The sequence below is a fragment of the Tupaia chinensis genome, unplaced genomic scaffold (genome assembly GCF_000334495.1).
Source record: "Tupaia chinensis unplaced genomic scaffold, TupChi_1.0 Scaffold000578_2, whole genome shotgun sequence".
NCBI classification, from domain to species: Eukaryota; Metazoa; Chordata; class Mammalia; order Scandentia; family Tupaiidae; genus Tupaia; species Tupaia belangeri.
In genome coordinates, this window is record NW_006160094.1 from 3,811,852 (window position 1) to 3,829,672 (window position 17,821).

Consider the following 17,821-nt stretch of genomic DNA (forward strand, 5'->3'; position numbering starts at 1 on the left):
TAATCAAATGAATGTTCCTGCCCTCTCCTAGAATTTTCTCTGATTTCATCTACAAGATATTCTTGAAAAGTTAAGCAAGTAAGAAAATATACGCTATCTATTGAATAAGATTTTTTTTTAATCAAAAGGCTTGCTATAAAGATGTTTTAAGAGAAGATAATTTTTAGATATACAAATGACAGGCAGGTAACAGCAACAAATGTACTCAATAAATGCAGGTTTAAGCTGACAGCCAAGGCCTCCCTCAAAAACACATGAATGAAAAATCCCTGAGAAGCAGATACGGGTTCTGCACTTGAAAATGGGACAGACATGTAATAAAGCCTGGTGAGCACAACACTGGAAAAACAGACGCCATGGCATGCGGCTCACTGGGCTTCTGGAGGGAAGATGAGCCTGAGGAGTTCAGGCCAAGGGAGGAGGTGTCGGGAGAACTCTCTGAGGCTGGACACCTGTAAGGCGCAACCAGAAGGACAGGGCTTCGGAGAAGGAAGGGTTGACTGACCTGCGGAAAGGCCAGCGCTGCCAGGACAGGGGAAGATGGAGCCCAGAATGCATTCCCTAGAACTGGGACATGTGAGGGTGCACCCGGGAGGCCCCGCAGGTCAGTCAGGAGAGGAACGTCAGGATACCAGCCACAGCCAGAACAAACATGGCGTCAACTTCACGCTGGCGGCCTGCTCCCCACGTGTGTTGGGTACTATTATGAGAGGTGTCCGTTAAGTACACCATCTGATCCTCTGACTCGTCGGAAATACATCATGGAACGTATTGAAACTTGCGCTGAGGCTTAGGGGCTTCAGGAACTTGCTCGGCAAAACACATACTATCAGATGTCCACCAGGGCACTGTGACTTCAAGCAACTACTGGCCCCTTCGCCCCTGGTGCTCCAGAGGAGGCCCGAGGCCCGAGGTGTCAGGCAGAGCTCCATAACACACACAGCTCTGTGGTGGGGAGGAAGACTGCCCCTGCCCGCTGTCGCCATCAGACACGGGAGTTACAGGCAGCTTGAACTTGGGAAGGAGACTTGGAGAGGAGGAGGTATTAAGGTGTTTAGACAGAGAATCTCCAGGAATGAGGGACAGAAAGAAAAGGAGTGGGAAACGTGGTGAGTAATACTCTGAATATCCCTGGTAAAACATCGAGATCGTGGGCTGGATTTTTCTTATTGAAAACAGCCTTGAGACAAAGCAATAGATCTCTCACACAGCAGCCCGTATTCCTATTCCCACAGGCTTTATTCTGAGCCGCACAAAGTCCCTAGCCACTTTCATAAAGCATAGCATTTAATAACGTAGGACAACTTTATGTGTAACTGACAGAAAATACTGACATAAAGGTGTCCAACACTAGGGGTCACAAAATGGTAAAAACATGGAAATGGGGGGACCAGCATAATGGTTATGTCTCTAACTCCCATGTAGTCAACTGCAGTTCAAGTCCCAGACCCAGTGGCTCGAAACTCACCCCAGATGCCTATGTGTGCATGACCAAAACCCTGAGGGGAGAAAGGATGTGGCATGGCCATCCCACTGGGGGAGAGCAGTCATTTCTCACTTTCTGTCTCTCTGGCGAGCATAGGCAACCTACAGCAAAACTCTTTTAAAAATTTTTTAAAAAGTAAATGGGGAATATATATTCTATCACTCTAGATACTTAAATGTAATTTTATAAATTCCACATCTGATATTCACAGTTAATATAAGCCTGTAGTATGTGTGCATGGGTATGAATGTGTGCGTGTGTGTGTAGCTACCTGGTATACATTTAGAAACTACAGAAATAACAGAGACTGTTTTAGGATGGAAAGCATTGTAGTTACAGCATCTCTGATGCCTTCTTTTGTACGTGCAGATACCAGCACCATCTCGACTGCCTAGACATCAGAAACACTAAGAACCAGTAGGTGGCATAATGGTTACATTGCTGGACTCTCACATGGTCAACCAGGGTTTGAATCCCAGACTCAGAGGCTTAAAACTCATGCCAGGCGTGTGTGCACGTATGCTCAAAATCCCAAGAGGAGAAAGGAGAAAAGTGGCATGGCCATTCCCCCTGGCAGGGAAGATTTCCCACTTTCTGTCTCTCTGGTGAGCGCACACACTCTGCAGCAAAAAATCTCTCTCTAAAAAGAAACATCAGGGTTATAAAAAGTCAGTTGTCACCAAGAGAAAGCTAGTCACAGAGGATTCCGGTCAACTGGGACGCCTGAAACACAGATGGAAGCCAGTAAATGATGGAGCGACGAAAACCACAGACAGGGTCCAAACAGCCGAGGAGCGAGTAAGAGGGCGTAGGGCCAGCAGCCCCTGTGGAATGGGAGCGTGTAACTCCTCCAGGGGAGACCTCTCCTCACAGACTGGGCAGTAAGAAAACACACCGTGCCTAGGTTGAGCAAGAAGGCTTCCTTAGTCGCTAGAAGTCCGAATGCAGATGGGTGGGTTCTACACTACTGTATAATATAGTTGGAGGCATAAAAGGCAAAAAATTATGACCCTGTGGGGGGGGAGGTGTGCCCCCAGACTACTGTATAATATAGTTGGAGGCATAAAAGGGAAAAATTATGACCCTGTGGGGGGGGGTGTGCCCCCACTTTCTCTCTCTCGCTGCCTTATGAAAGAAACAAAGAAACTTTTAAAAAATGTGTGTCAGGATCCATACCTATCAAATATCATGTAAAAACAAAGCTTTCCTCAGAGAATCAAATGAAGAAAATAATCTCAGAAAACCATATGTGAGGTATTACCCGCTAAGGGTACATCAGAATGTATAGTATCTCTATTTTCTATTGGGTCCTCTGAAAAGTCCTAAAGCATAGATAAACATAGAAAAATAGTCACGACTTTTCGCACGACCCAATGTCCTGGACAGGTAAACACCAAAAGACCATTGTTCCTAGAATAAAATTCGTATCTACAACAAGAAAATGCTTCCCGGCTTGAGTCCCTGGACTAATGGTATAATTCATTTTCTCTCTAATGAAAATGAAAAATCTCTGAACTCCCAAAATTAGATAACAACAGAAACCAGCTTAAACAAATCGAATATGTAATAGGAGAGAATATTAATTCTACTACATTCAACTCAATTGCTCATAAATTATTCGCTATAATCAAATGGTTTGTTCAAATACTGCTTTTTCAATTAAATAGAAAATTTATGTCACCTTCGGTATACACATAAGAGTAATTTAATATTTTGAATATTCAACATTTTTAATATTTAAGTAATTAAATATTGTTAGAGCTAACAGAATCGACACTATCTTGGACCCATCACAACTCTTTTCCTGCCCTTGTCCTCACTGAAACCTCACTTAGGTGGCAGCTGCTCGTTCCTCCCTCCACCACCTTCTCTGCAAAGCCCATCGACTCAGGCGGCTTTCCCAAGGCTACGGCCACCAAATGTCACCCAACAGACATCGTCAGACACGGAGACTAGTGCTACCAGACACCGTGCTGGCCTTCCACACTGCTGTGCACAGTCAAGGGCACGCGAAGCAAGCTCACGACAGACTAAACTCACAGAAAGAAGCGCCGAGCTCAGCACCCCGTCACCACGCTGTCCTAAGGAAGACGGCTGTGCGCTGGAGAACTCACGTGTCTCCTCATTCCCCTCGTCCCGCGGCCCTGCAGTCCGACGTCGCCGTCAGTGGTCTCACCATGTGGAGATGCCGAACGGCAGGCAGGAGGCCATCGGACATCAACGACATGAGAATGTGAATGCGTGTGTTCATAGGGCCGACGGGCCTTAATGTTCAACACGTTTTCATTGATTTCTCTGTCATCTGCGGCTTCTAGCTCATAATTAATAAAAACCATCATAATATGGCATTATAAAATGAGGAAATTCACCAAAGAATCTATCCACCACGGTATGAGAACACGCGCAAGCTCGCTCTGTCCTAAGGAACTACACTGGGCTGAGCCAGCGCCTCAGTGTCTAAGGGAGCCAGATCCCAGAGTCCTGGCACACATGAGGGGCGTGTGTGCATGCGTGTGTGTGTGCGTGTGCATGTGTGTGCGTGTGCATATGTGCATGTGTGTGTGTGTTTTGAAAATCCCAACAGGATGGGAAACGGAGGAGAGGGGCTTGCAGCATGACCACATCCCAATGGGGATGCTTTCTCCCTTTCCTCTCTCTCTCTCTCTCTCTCTCTCTCTCTCTCTGATGAGCCCATGCATGATCTCCCAATTAACTTTTCCTTAATTGAAAAACTAGAAATACGTGACTCGCAGATAGAATAGTGGTTGTGTGACTGAGCTCCAACATGGCCAATGACGGTTTGAGTCCCAGACCCGGTGGCCTGAAACTCACACCAGCGTGTGTGTGCGTGCCCAGGATCCTGGTAGGAGAAAGGAGGAGAAGGGATCACAGAGTGGCCAGTCCCAGGGGGGAGAAGGGAGGTTTCCTCACTTTCTCTCTAACTAGGATCCTCTCTAACTATCTCTCTCTCTCTCTCTGTCTGTCTGTCTGTCTGTCTGGCAACCATACATGCCCTAAGGCAAAAACCTCTAGGAAAGAAAGAAATTTTTAAAAATTTTAAAAAGGAAGACACTCTGAACATTCTTCCCTTCTATTTACTCAACCACGTGTTCATCCAAAATATACTGGAGTCCAAGTGATCTGTGAACGAGCTGCAAAGACCTTGCCTATGCCATCTCAGGGCAGCGACACAGAACAGCCACTTTGGTGGACTTCATAGAGAAAAGGGTGGTAGAGAAGAGGTGATCATGGAAGGCAAGATGGTGTCACCTCCTTCCCGTGTAGGGCCTGGAGGAGGTCCCCAGAGGGAATGTGAACCCTACCAGGAAGGAAGCAGCAGATCTGCACTCCTGGGGGAGAGGAGGCCCAGGTTGTGGGGGACTGGCCTTGGGTGAGTGAGGTCTGCTGCCTGGAAAGACCTAGTAGAGAGGGAGCTGGGGAGAGGGAGCCAGAGAAGCCTGGCTGGGTGGAGAGAAGTTCCATCCAGCCACAGTGTCCTGGGGCTGGGAAGAGCTGAGAGACAGGACAGAGGCCACAGGGGCAGTGGAGAGGGCAGGGAGGGGGAGCAGAGGCAGGGATCGCGGGACGAGGGAGTGCCTCTCCTCTCTGCTTCCAGCTCTGCAGGGAAAAGAAGGCAAAGTCCAGAGGGCTGGTTAGTGATCTGCTTCAGAGAATTAAAGGGACTGCAAAGGTAGAGACATTATGCAAAGTATTAATACTACAACTCCATCTTACAAATTGGAAAATACAGTACTTGCAAATAAATACATAAATAAGAGAGTAACCAGAGCAAATGCTGTTCTCCAATCCTCTGAAGGACAAAGGACTAAAATTAAAATATTCCGGGCCAGCAGAGTAGTGAAGGTATTGGACTCCCACATGTTCAACCATGGTTCAAGTCCCAGACCTGGAGCTTGAAACCTACACTGCACGTGTGTGTGTATGAGTGCCCAAAATCCCAAGAGGGGAATGGAAAAAAAGGGATTGTGGCATGACTATCCCCCCGGGAGATGGCTTCTCATTCTCTCTGTGTGTCTCTGTCCCTAACACAAGCGCCCTATTGCAAAAAAAAAAAAAAAAAAAAACTCTGAATTTTTTTTAGATAAATACATAAAAATAAAAACATTTCAAAGGAACCTATGCTTCCTGTAATGGAGAGAAAACAGTATAGGAAATGAACCCCCAAACTCCACTGCAAACCTAGCCCCAATACCAACAGAGTATGCTGCAGAAATCACAGTTATTTCCAATACTCTATAATTTCTTCATAATTTGTTCAGCTATTTAAAAGGCTGATTTATAATCTCCATTTGGTCAATCTAAGAGTGGGGGGGGGACAAAAATTGAAGGAAAAAATGACTCACAGATACACAGAAACCCCTCCTCCACCCTCAAAAAAATGACAGGGCACGAAAGCCCAGGGCCAGGTGGGGAAAGAACATAAAACTGTCCTGCAAGATGTTGTCACACGTGACACAGGACTTCGTTGGGACCAGTTCTAGGCTGTGGTAAAGGAGCTAGAGAAAACCGAAATAGGACTGACAAACAAATACAGCCACCTAGATCACAAAACTCCCAATTTAAAAACGGCTCATGAGTGCCTCCATTTCCACAGGTGGGCTGCAGAAAACGGGCAGTGGAAACGACACAATGGAGGCCGGAAGTGTTAATGCTGTTTGTAACCAGCATTTTTTAAAAAAATAGCAGCCCCACTGGTAAGGGGACAGAGAAACAAAGAGCAGACTCCAAATCAAATGACGTGCAGGTGGGTGGGAATGGAAAAGGCCCGGAGTACAGAGCACGTGTTGTTCGTCTTCACATGCCCTCGCGTCAATCACACCCAAAGTCTTTAAGGCTGTCTGCAATAAAAATAAGACGAGACACCGGAGGGCCAGAGCTCAAATGGAACATCTCTCTATCCAGAGTGCCAGCTGCAAACATCTAGTTGTCATAGCAGTCTCCACGGGCAAGAACGCCCCGCAAGAGCAGAGCCCCCGTGAAGGTTAATCCACACCCCGAAGAACTCTCTGATCTACCACTCTGCTGCTGGCAGGCTTCTAGCTCCACTGGCCGAAAAGCAATAAATATCACGAGCCACACAGGAAAAGAGAAACTGATGAGGACCCCTTGAGGGTGCCACCCAGCTCCCAAAGCAAGTGAGGGACAGTGTGTCTCCCAGACATGTAACAAAGGGGTTCAGATGCTCAGCAAGGGGCCAGGCAGAACCCTTGCTAAGACACTTGGTATTCTCAAATGGTATTCCACATTTAATCTTACTAAAACCACGCGAGCTTTCCAAAAACAAAAAGGATTACACAAAAACGGACAGACACAGATTCACGCTAATGCCATTCCTGTGTCCAATTACGTTCTACAGAAAAGAACCCGAGATGACTTTAAAAGATTAAATTTTGTTCTAATTCTGGTAAGATGCCATAGAAGCAAGAATCCAATCCCAAAAGTATGCTGATGAAGGCATTAGAAATATAAGAGGGATGAAAATGCACCAGCCTCGCATACCAAATGAAACCCCTAATACAGGAGAAGATCTAAGAACGTAAAATTAGCTACTCCATACAAGAGAGGCCTGTTGGGACCAGCAGATGGTGTAATGGTTCCGTCCCTGGGCTCCCACATTGGAGTCTGGTCAAGTCCTGGCCCCGGTGGCCGGAAACTCACGCCAGGCACATGTACGTGCATGCCCGAGATCCCGAGAGTAAAACAGAGGAGAAGGGATTGTGGCATGCCCCTTTCCGGGAGGGATGGTGACTTCTTGTGGCATACCCTCCCAGCGGGTGGTGATTTCTTACAGTGTGGCCATCCCCCTGAGGGTGATTTCTCACTTTCTGTCTCTCTGTCTCTGGCAAACATGCATGCCCTATAGCAAAAATCTCTCTAAAAAATAGAGTGGTTGAGGTGTAACCATTAAACGTAGTCTGAGCTGAAAGAAGCAAAGCATCTTGTGAGTATCTAGAACACTCCAGAAAACAAGCCTGTGGATTTTAAGCTTTACTCTTTAAAGATTTAACTTTACTAATTATTATTTTAGATTTGCTATAGGGCACATATGCTCACCAGACAGAAAGAGAGAGAGAGAGAAAAAAAACAAGCCTCCAGGTCCAGGACTCAAACAGCAGTTGGCCATGTGGGAATCCAGAGCCTTAACCACCACGCCACCTGCTGTCCCTACAGGCCCTCATTCTAACATGTGCTGCATCACTTAACTTTCACACAGAAAGCACAAATCTGCCAGAGAACACCTCCACGCTCTGGGTACAACGAGGAGGAGCTGGCCCATTATGTGTCCCGAAGGTGGCCACAGCACCAGGGAGCAGCAGGCAGAAAGCACGGGGGCAGAGGCCTGTCCTGACACAAACTTCCCAGTCTCACTGCGTCTCTGTCACTAAATACACAGCAAGGAAAACGCTGCCTGTGGCTCTCCGGGAAAACATTCCTAGGAGGCTCTACCGTGGCCAGCGAGGCCCCAGGAAGTCAGCATGCTTTCTAAGAAGCATGTCTGCCCATGGCACTGACACCTCATCCTTCTGCCGTGGTGTCCAGCCCACAGGTCTTTGGTTACAAAAGTGGAAAATGTGTAGGGCTCAGGGAACTGACCGAATGTGTCCCGAGTGTACAGAACGCTTTAATTCTGTATTTAACGCAATGTTACCATACATCCCATAATAGCACCCAGCCGATTACCAAAGCACAGTAAATAACCTGCTGCTGGCATCACCACCTGCAGATGACGAGACAACCCTCTAAAAGGCTGTTTGGGTTTTATTTTCGGTGGTTCTGAGAACACGACAGATTTCTGTCATAAAATAAAATCACTGCATTTTATAATGAAAACTAAGCAATCTTGATGTTTCTAGTTTGTGCATTTGGTGTTGCTACAGATAAACACAATTACTTCAGCTTCTTCTGTACAAATGTTGCAAAGTGTTGCCATTTGGGAAATCATAACAAATACACTTCCTTAGACAATCATAGAATCCTAGACTTTGGAGGCAGAGGCCTTCGACTATTTTCATCGAGATAACCAGAGTAGTCATTTGGTTACTCAATACCTAGAGGTTAAAAGACACACCAAAATTAGACCACTTCAATAATTCCACACTTCACGTCTGACTTGGCAGCCCAGAACCTAACTTCACGCTGGATTTGTAACAGGAGAAATCCCATTCCTACACCAGAGGATTTACGACTGCCCCATATTTCCTTTTCTTTTTAAATTATTCTTAATAGCCGGAGGGCGCATGCACTTGTCAGAGAGAGAAAACACACCCTCCAATAGGGCATGGTCATCACTTCCGTCCCACTTCTCTACCCCATCAGTATCTGACGTGCACACGCACACACAGACACACACTGTGTTTTCCAAGGCGCCAGCGCCAGGACTTACACTGCTGAGTTCTCAGCCATGTAGGGTCCAACATCCAGCGTTTAACTGCGGTGCCACAGGCCGGCCCAGCTCTCCCACGTTTCAACGCTCACACCCGAGGCATCCCACGGACCGTCTGCAGCTGCTGTAATCAGATTTCTGAACAAGCCTTCTCCTATTTCAGAAAGGATGAGGATTTCATATTCCAGAGAGCAACTTCCTTGTGCCATTTGAAAGGTCCAGATTTGAGTAATATGAGAAAAATGTTTTGTCATTAAGAAAAGGCCAGGAAGCAATAGAAAAGGCAGCAGGTCCTCTTCCAGGTAGGGAGATGAGTAAGAAAACAACTAGGACTTCCGTGCAGGCAGGAGCCACTGCTGGGACCCCTAGACACCCACCATTCTACGACACCATGGTGCCCAGGCAAAACCTGGCACCAGGTTACCACTGACCAGCCTGGAGGGAAATACGGCTTTTTAACTGCCCCCATATGCACCAGCAGGTGGCCTGGAGGTTAACGCATTGGGTCCAACATGGCTGACTGCCTGGTTCAAGTCCCAGAAATGGTGGCTAAAAATCATGCCAGGCACATGTGTGTGCATGCCTAAAATCATGAAAGGATGGTGGAAGAGAAAGGATTGTGGTATGGTCATCACCCTTCTCTCTCTGGCAAGTGCACAAGCCGAATAGCAAAACTTTTTTAAAAATAAAAATAACTACTGTCATAAAGTCTAGATAAGCTTTAAAATGTTTAATAAAGTTTTCCTTTATTTTTTCAGAGAACTTTCTTTGCCATAGATCAAAATTTGATCTTAAGGAAGTTATAATGGAAAAGTAAAAAAGAAACAGTCATACAAACTTAACTTTTTCATGATTTGTGGACATTATTATTATGTAGCATGTAACTAATTTATAATGCATAAATATTTTCAAAACTACAAAAAGGGGGGCCAGCAGGTGGCACAGTGGTTAAGGCTATGGACTTCCACATTGCAGACTGCAGTTCAAGTCTTGGACCCGGAGGCTTAAAAATCATACCAGGAGTGTGTGCATACATGCCCAAAACTCCCAAGAGGAGAAGCGATTGCAGCAGGGCAGCAAGATGGGAGATGTTCCACTTTCCCTCTCTGTCTCTTTCTGGCGAGTGCATGAACTCTATGGCACAAAACTTAGGGAAAAAAAACTTTAAAAATATAAGAATAAACAGACACTATCAGGCTGTGTGTGTGTGTGTGTGTGTGTGTGTCTGTGTGTCTATGTGTGCATATGCATGTGTGTATATGTGTGTGTGTGTGTGTGAGAGAGAGAGAGAGAGAGAGAGAGATGAAAGAGAAAGAAGGCGGCAAATGATAAGACTTTGATTTCTAGCATAAATTTTTTTTTGAGAAGTTTTAGCTACAGGGCGCGTGCACTCACCAGACAGACAGAGAGAGATAGAGAGACAGAAAGTGAGAAATCACCCCCCCTGGGTGATGGCCATGCCTCAATCCCTTCTCCTCCATTCTCTTCTTGGGATCTTGGGCACGCATGCACACGTGCCGGGCATGAGTTTTAAGCCACCAGGTCCAGGACTTGAACCGCGGTCGACTACATGGGAGTCCAGCGACATAGCCATTACGCTAACTGCTGTTCCCTCTAGCATTATTTTTTATAAAACTTTTTCTATTGAGCATCCAGCTATTTTCCAGCCTAACATCTAGAAGACAACAAATACAAGCGGTCTTCCGAAAGGTCACAGAAAACATATATTATGGGAAAACTACGCATGGGTTTCAGTTTTTTCCAACCATGCTTCAATTTCCTTTCTCTATGAATTTTGTAAAGTCCCCTCGTCAAGATGGATATGAAAATATGCCCTGCCAGTCACCTTCATGACACGACCAGAGGCCAGACATGCCATATTCAGGATGAAGACATACAAAGAGCATTCTGGTTGAAGAAAGTGACAGAAACATACAAATAAGAAAGAAACCGAGGGTATTGTCATTGCTCCTAAGACTGCTGGCTTTGAGACCAGACACTGGCTGGTGGGGGTGCAGCACTGAGGGACAGTTCCCTCCATGTTGTGCTGAAATTGTGTCATCACAAAGCGTTTAATACAGTTTTCCTTCCCATCGGCCTCCGTCGGTGTCATCTGTCAGTCGGATGGAAAGAACCCTAAAACATGGGGTCCTCTCTAAAGGTCAGGCCAGCCACTGCTGTCGCTGAGCTGATGTGGGGTGGGCACTCCTGGTGCATCCGTACGTCTCTGCTAATTGCATCCAGGCCTGCTCTCCAAGAGAAGGCAGTGAAAACGGCAGGCTCCCAATTAGCTTCTATTCTCCTTAAGGTCCTTTTCCTTTCGGGTCCTAAATCCTCCCAGTCGTGTATTGTAAAGGTCCTGCTTCTCTTCTGTGGAATTTATTAGCAGCAATAAAGTATGGGGATCTAACTGTCTGCCAACACGCAGTTACAGTCCACCCAGAGTCAGGAACGATAATGGTTAAATGGAACTACAACTTGTTTTAAAACACTGCCAAACATCACAACTGAGCGTTTTGTTGCTTTTTTCATTTGCTGATCTTGGAAGCAGAATGTCAGAAGCAGGAAAACGGTTTCAAAGTAACACCACAACAAGCCCTTTCACCTTCACATCCTTTGTGCTTCTCTAAGATCCTTCAGAAACAGGGAATCATGAGGCTGGTGTGAGAGAAGGACACCCTTGGAAAGATGCACTGTCCTCTACCTCGGAGATGAATCCCATGCAGAACTCGGCTGCAGGCTGTCGTGGGCAAGGTCAGTCACCGAAAGCAGGACTACGATTTCTAAAAAGCACGTTGAGCTCAACCCAGGTGCTTCCTGCTGCAGAGTTCTAAGAAGATCTATCATCTGTCTTCTGCTTTGCCAATAAAACTAACCAATATTCTGACACAGGAGAGGTTTGAACACGCTCACATGTAGGATCAATCCCACACCATCAGACAGCCCTCACTTCTTGAGAAGCCCACAGGCCCAGCACTCTCCTGCACAGGGCTGTCCTCCCCACCCCCCTGCGCATTCCCACTGGCAAGGCTGATGTGGTCACATCTGCCTTCCACACACAGCTAATGACGGAAAACACTCTTTAAGGAAACGAAGCAAAAATGAAACCCCCAGCAGCACACAGAATCAACTCTGTTGACCTCGTCGGTTCAGGAGGTACCAGTGCAGAAGAGAGCCATGGGTTCACCCAGCCGGTCCGTCCCCAGCTGTGAAGGCATGCCAACGTTCTTTCACCCGTGTGGCACAAGCCTCTTTATGATAATTTGAATGGCAAAAACAAAACAGAACAAACCCTCATAAGGGCTATCAGGCTGTGTTCTTGGGGAATAGTTCACAAAATCAATCCACAGTTAAATGAATAGCAGACTGGATTTATAAAGCATAACCTATTACTTGTCTTCTGATCAAATGACAGTGTTTACTTCCAGCAAAAAACTGCATATAGGTTTTGTTTCATCTTGCTTTTGTGGTTCTTACTCTCCTTAACTGATTTCAATCTAGGGTTGACCCTGCAGCATACAGGCTAAGGGAGTGGGAGGCCATGTGGCACAGCAGGTGGTTCGAATCCTGGCCGCAGCTCAGGTGCCCGTGCCTATGGGCCCCACATCCTGACAGGATAGCGAGATGAAGGAGAAGGGGCGGCAGCATGACAGTGCACTAGTGGGAGGTGCTTCCTCCCACTCCCTTTTCCCTGTCTCAGAATCTCGCTAGTGGGTAGATGCATCCTCTGACAATCAAAAAAAAAAAAAAAAAAAAAGACAGTCTAATTATCCTGCTGATATGAAATCATCCATGGCTTCCACACCTTCGGGTACACACTTATTCATATAGATTTTTCCTTTCTTAAACTTAAGCCAAGGAAGAGGTTTTCAGTTCCAGGACTCAACTAGCTACTGTTGCCTGAATAGACTGAGGAAGTAATGGGTTTTCAAAACTCTGCGATTTCTAGGGCCAGGTGGTGGAGTGGTGGTGAAGGTGCTGGACTCCCACATGGCTGACTGGCGTTCAAGTCCTGGGCCTGGTAACTCGCTCAATCTCTCTCTTTCTCGGGTGAGCATGTGTGTCTAAGACAAACTAAAAAGAACGGTAATAATAAACAAAAGTAAATAATTCTTTTAAAAATATTAAGTAAATAAAAACTAATATTTCAAATACCTTAAACAGAAGCAAACCAAGGTTCAGTCTTTAGGGGAAAACATAAATGCATCACCATTTATGTGGCTTCTTAAGATAATCACTTCACTTGAAAAGGAATGATTTTTTTTTTTTTACAATATTTACAAAGAAAAACTGAACTACTTCCCTAAAAACAGATCTACAACCGAAATAGCATGATAAAAGTTATTATGTAATAAAATGCGTGATCTTTCAGAAGCTCTGGGCCACTCTTCAGTAAGAGTATATACATACAACGCATTTAACTAACTCAGGTTAGTCCCAGGTTCCGCACCCGCAGCCAACACCAGCCCTTCCTTCTTGCTTTAAGAGACCGCAGACTTTGCCCAGTGGTGAGCGTTCTTGGTTCAGGGACACCTCCCAGTCCCAAGGAGTCAGGCTCAATGAGTCTAAACCAACACGGGTATTTTACTTCCTTTAACTTAAAAATGGACAGACAAGTAGTGGCATTCTGGCCAAGAAAACAGAACAACTGCTGGGAAGCTTAGGGAAACGGTTATTTGCTTCTAAAAAGACTCGAAAAAGAGGATAGAATTTAGACCACAGAATTATTAATAATTTTTAAAATAATTCAAAAAGATAAAGAAAGTTTTCTAAGTACTCACATAGTTCCACATCCATATGAAGATTTAAAAAAAAAATAACTAATCAAGTGGCCAAAAATGTGAGGTTTTAATATTAAAACTGTGCAAATATCCTAAACCATCAGGGGAAGTTCATCAAAATCACAGTGAGATATCACATCATACATGGCAGGATGTCTGTTATCGAAAAGTCAAAAGATAACAAGTGTTAGCGAGGACATGGAGAAAGGAGATACTTATACAGTGCTGGTGCAAAAAGCCTCTAGGAAAAATAGCATACGGGTTCTTCAAAGACTAAAAGTGGAGATACCGTGTGATCCAGCAATTCTACTTCTGGATATACAGCCAAAAGAAATAAAATCACTACATCAAAGACATATTTATACAGATGTGCACTTTGAAGCATTATTCACAATAGCCAAGCTATGGAAACAACCTAAATGTGCAATAAAAAAGGAATGAAGATAATACTATACAATACGTACACACAGCCAAGAAGATGACAGAAGTCGATGGGAAAACAACTTTATCTAGGTGCAAAGTCACTTTGAAATCCTTGCACCGTGTTTTCATAAATTGCACTTTCCATGAATTTTTGGAAGATTATATAGCATCACATACACACACACACACACACACACACACATATATAGTAGAATGTTATTCATCTTTAAAAAGTAAAGGAGAGACCAACAGGTGGCATAGTGGTTGAGGTGCTGGATTTCCACATGGCTAATCGTGGCTCGAGTCCCAGACCCAGCAGGTTGAAACTCATGCTGGGCAGGTGTGCATCAATGCCCTAAATCCCAAGGGGAGAATCTGAAAGAGCAGAGATTGCAGTGTGGCCATTCCCCACCCTGGGGAGGAGGAGAGAGTTATTTCTCACTTTCTATCTCTTAAGGAAAAAAAAAAAAAAAAAAGAAAGAAAGAAATCCTCCCTTCGGCAACAACGTTGCAGAAGGACATTAGGGTAAGTGAGAAAAGCTGTATGAAGACAAAAAAAACCACATGATCTCATTCATATGTGGGATCTGTAAATAATAATGGATTCTTACTAACAAAACTGCACAGTGTGTAGCAGAGGATGGAGGTTGGGGGACAGAGAGCTATTGGTCAAAGGTACAGACCATCAGTTGTAAGATGAATAATCCTGGAGACCTAATGCACAGCTCGGTGAGCCCCATAACAATGACAGCCCGCATGTCTGAGCTTTCCTGACAGTGGATCTCAAGGGCTCTCACCACACACACCAGAAAAAACTGACATCCATGGGAGGTGATGGCTGTATTAATCAGCTAAATAAGAGTAATTAATCATTCTACAACATATGCATTAACCAAACTGCAAATTCAGTACCATAAATATACACACATTTTGTCAATCAAACAGCAATAAATCGGGGGGGAGGGGCACTATGAAAAAGACGACCACTGGGATTCTCTACCATAAAGACAAATATTTCATACACAATTAAGAATTTTTTTAAATAACACCCAAGAATTAACCTACCATATAAATTCTCAGCCTTCATGTAAGGGAAGCTTCTTTAACGGTAATAACTGTGGGCTCATCCTTTCCAAAACAGGAAGTGATAATCTCTATGAATCATTAAACAATTCCAACTTCATTAACTGTAGGAGGCTGGGACCAGCAGTTAGCGTAATGGCTATATCGCTGGACTCCCACGTAGTCGACCACGGTTCGAGTCCCAGACCCGGTGGCTTAAACTCACACCGGGCAGGTGTGTGTGCGTGCCCAAGATCCCAGGAGGAGAATGGAGGAGAAGGGATTGCGGCGTGGCCATGCCCCTTGGGGGGGGGGATGATTTCTCGCTTTCTATCTCTCTGTCTCTCTCTGTCTGTCTGGCGAGCGCACGCACCCTATAGCAAAAACCTCTCCAAAAAAAAAAAAAACTGTAGGAGGCTGCTCTGTAGAGTCAGCAAGTCAACTCTAAATACTTACAAACCTAAAGTAGATTCCTGAAATTTATGAGAAGTGTAAACACCTGACCAAAAATATAAATTCTAAAACATTATAGAATTACTTCTCTCATAAGTAGGAGTCAGGTAAGACAAAATTTTCACTTTCCTTTTCAGAGTTTTTGACTCATTGCCCACTGAAGAAGAGCCTTGAAAATCTCCACACTGCCTGTGTTCGTTCATTTTTCATGCCCAAGGGTGGTGATGCAGCAACATCACCGATTCTAAATTCACGATAGTTTAGAACCTACTGTAAATATTTATACCTGCACATGAGAAAATTTCAGTAAGGGGCTGGCCCAGAAACATTCTGCATTTGTGTTCCATAACTCCGACATCGAGCTGGGCACGTAGATACAGCCTGTTAGAACAACTCGGCCTTCGTGACCACAGTGATGGAGAAACATCTGTAGGGGTGTGGGGAAAGGGTTCGGTTCGGTTACCTGTTCTTGCTTCTCCAGCCACTTGTCCACCATGGGGTGACTGGCACTCAGAGACGAGCGAGCATTGTCTCTCTGAAATTGGTTAGACCAGTTACTAGTGTCCCGTGGGAGGCTTCTGTAGTTTTCATCTTTCTATTCAAAAAGAAACAAAAAGGCGACTTGTAAAAAACCAGACCTTGCAAATGAACAATGCACCTGGTTTTTCAAAAGTAGCAGAATATGGTTCTACATATTTCAAACGTCTTCCACGCCTAGACAGATGAGTTGCATAAGGACACTGCCCACATTAGACCTGAGAAATGCAGCTCTGTGTCAGGACGGGGCCTGGTGACGAGCAGCAGGAACAGTGGCATGCCCAAGTCACCCAGGGCACAAGGCTCCACCTCCGCCCAAACCCGACTCCGAGGCCACGTATGTGCACCCATGAAGTGAAAGCATTTCCTAAGGTGACTCATTGCTTCTCAGTCATGGCACGTCCTCATTTTTTCTTCTTCCCAATATCACAATTACACTGTGAGGTATCTTCTGTAACTCACCAAAAATGGGGAAAAGTAATAAACTTGCTCCTTGGTTGGATTCCTGTAGCTTTGTAACTCTGGGTAAGAAATAAAAGGTTTTCTGGGCTGTTTTGTTATCTACCTCATGAGTTAGTTGTTAGTATTAATTAAAATATCAAGAAAATAAAATTGGCCTCTCATAGTTCTTAGGACATAACAGAACCATAACTGTTCTTTCTGACTTGCTTATGACAAGGAATTTCCTCCATAAATAAGTATTTATCAACTAAGTTTGTAACACTCCCCAGAACAATCCACTACCACAGGATGCCCCTCGTAAATATGAAATTGTAACAAGTGGCTTTGGCTTTTTCACGGCAAAACTTAATTTCAATGTTCTAGGAAGAAATGAGAAGGCTAGAAAAATAGGGAAATCAAACTTTCTAGTTCAATAACTAAATCTAAATTACCTACCATGAGAACAAACTTAAAATGTCGCCCTCAGGTCAATCAACTTACATGAGTGTTCCTTATTAAGCAGAAAAATAGCCTTTTAAACAACTTTGTTAAAAGTAGTCTGGCTGCAAATATGATAGATGATTGACCCTTAGCCTACGCTGTATTCAGCGTATGAGCACTGAATACAAACACAGAAATACAAGGGGGAAATAACAGGTTTGCAATGCACGCTTTCGCTGTAAACCAAGACTGTTTTCTGCACCATCATGAGCTCCGTCAGAGAATAAAACGTGCAATGAACAGTCTTGGACCAATGTCCATCCTGTGCCATATGAAAACATTTACCAGTGGGAACTGTTTTCCTGAGGTTTCTGTAGTAGGGTATGTGGACCCATCAGAGAGTGACAGAAAAAGGGAAGGTGAGCGATCATCCACCCCAGGAACAGCCACAAAGCAATCCCTTCTCCTTCTCCCTGGCATTTCGGCATGCGCACACATGCACACGTGCACTTGTGCCTAGTGGGATTTTCAAGCCACCAGGTCCAGGCCTGCTGGCCCCACTATTATAAATTTAACATAAAATGTTATATGCTTTTTTAAAGAATTAATCTGCAAAAAATTTTTAAATCTTTTAGAACTAAACTTTTTATTTTTTTATTTTTTGGAGAGCTTTTTGCTATAAGGTGCATGCGCTCACCAGAAAGACAGAGACAGAGAGACAAAGTGAGAAATCACCCCCCAGGGGGGATGGCCATGCTGCAATCCCTTCTTTTCCATTCTCCTCTCAGGATC

The 17,821-nt window shown here is 44.8% G+C and overlaps 1 protein-coding gene across 24 annotated transcripts in view; it reads right to left on the reverse strand.

Annotated features, from left to right (window-relative positions):
• PARD3 (par-3 family cell polarity regulator) overlaps window positions 1-17,821 on the reverse strand; it is a 611,947-nt gene that overhangs the window by 366,850 nt on the left and 227,276 nt on the right. For 19 of the 24 annotated variants that reach the window (XM_006158307.2, XM_006158306.2, XM_006158305.2 and 16 more), the window contains one exon: window positions 16,074-16,205. The exons of the other annotated variants lie outside the window; for them this stretch is intronic. In XM_006158307.2, coding sequence (XP_006158369.1) covers window positions 16,074-16,205 — 132 coding nt within the window. The remainder of the gene's footprint in view (window positions 1-16,073; window positions 16,206-17,821) is intronic. 24 annotated transcript variants of the gene reach the window in all.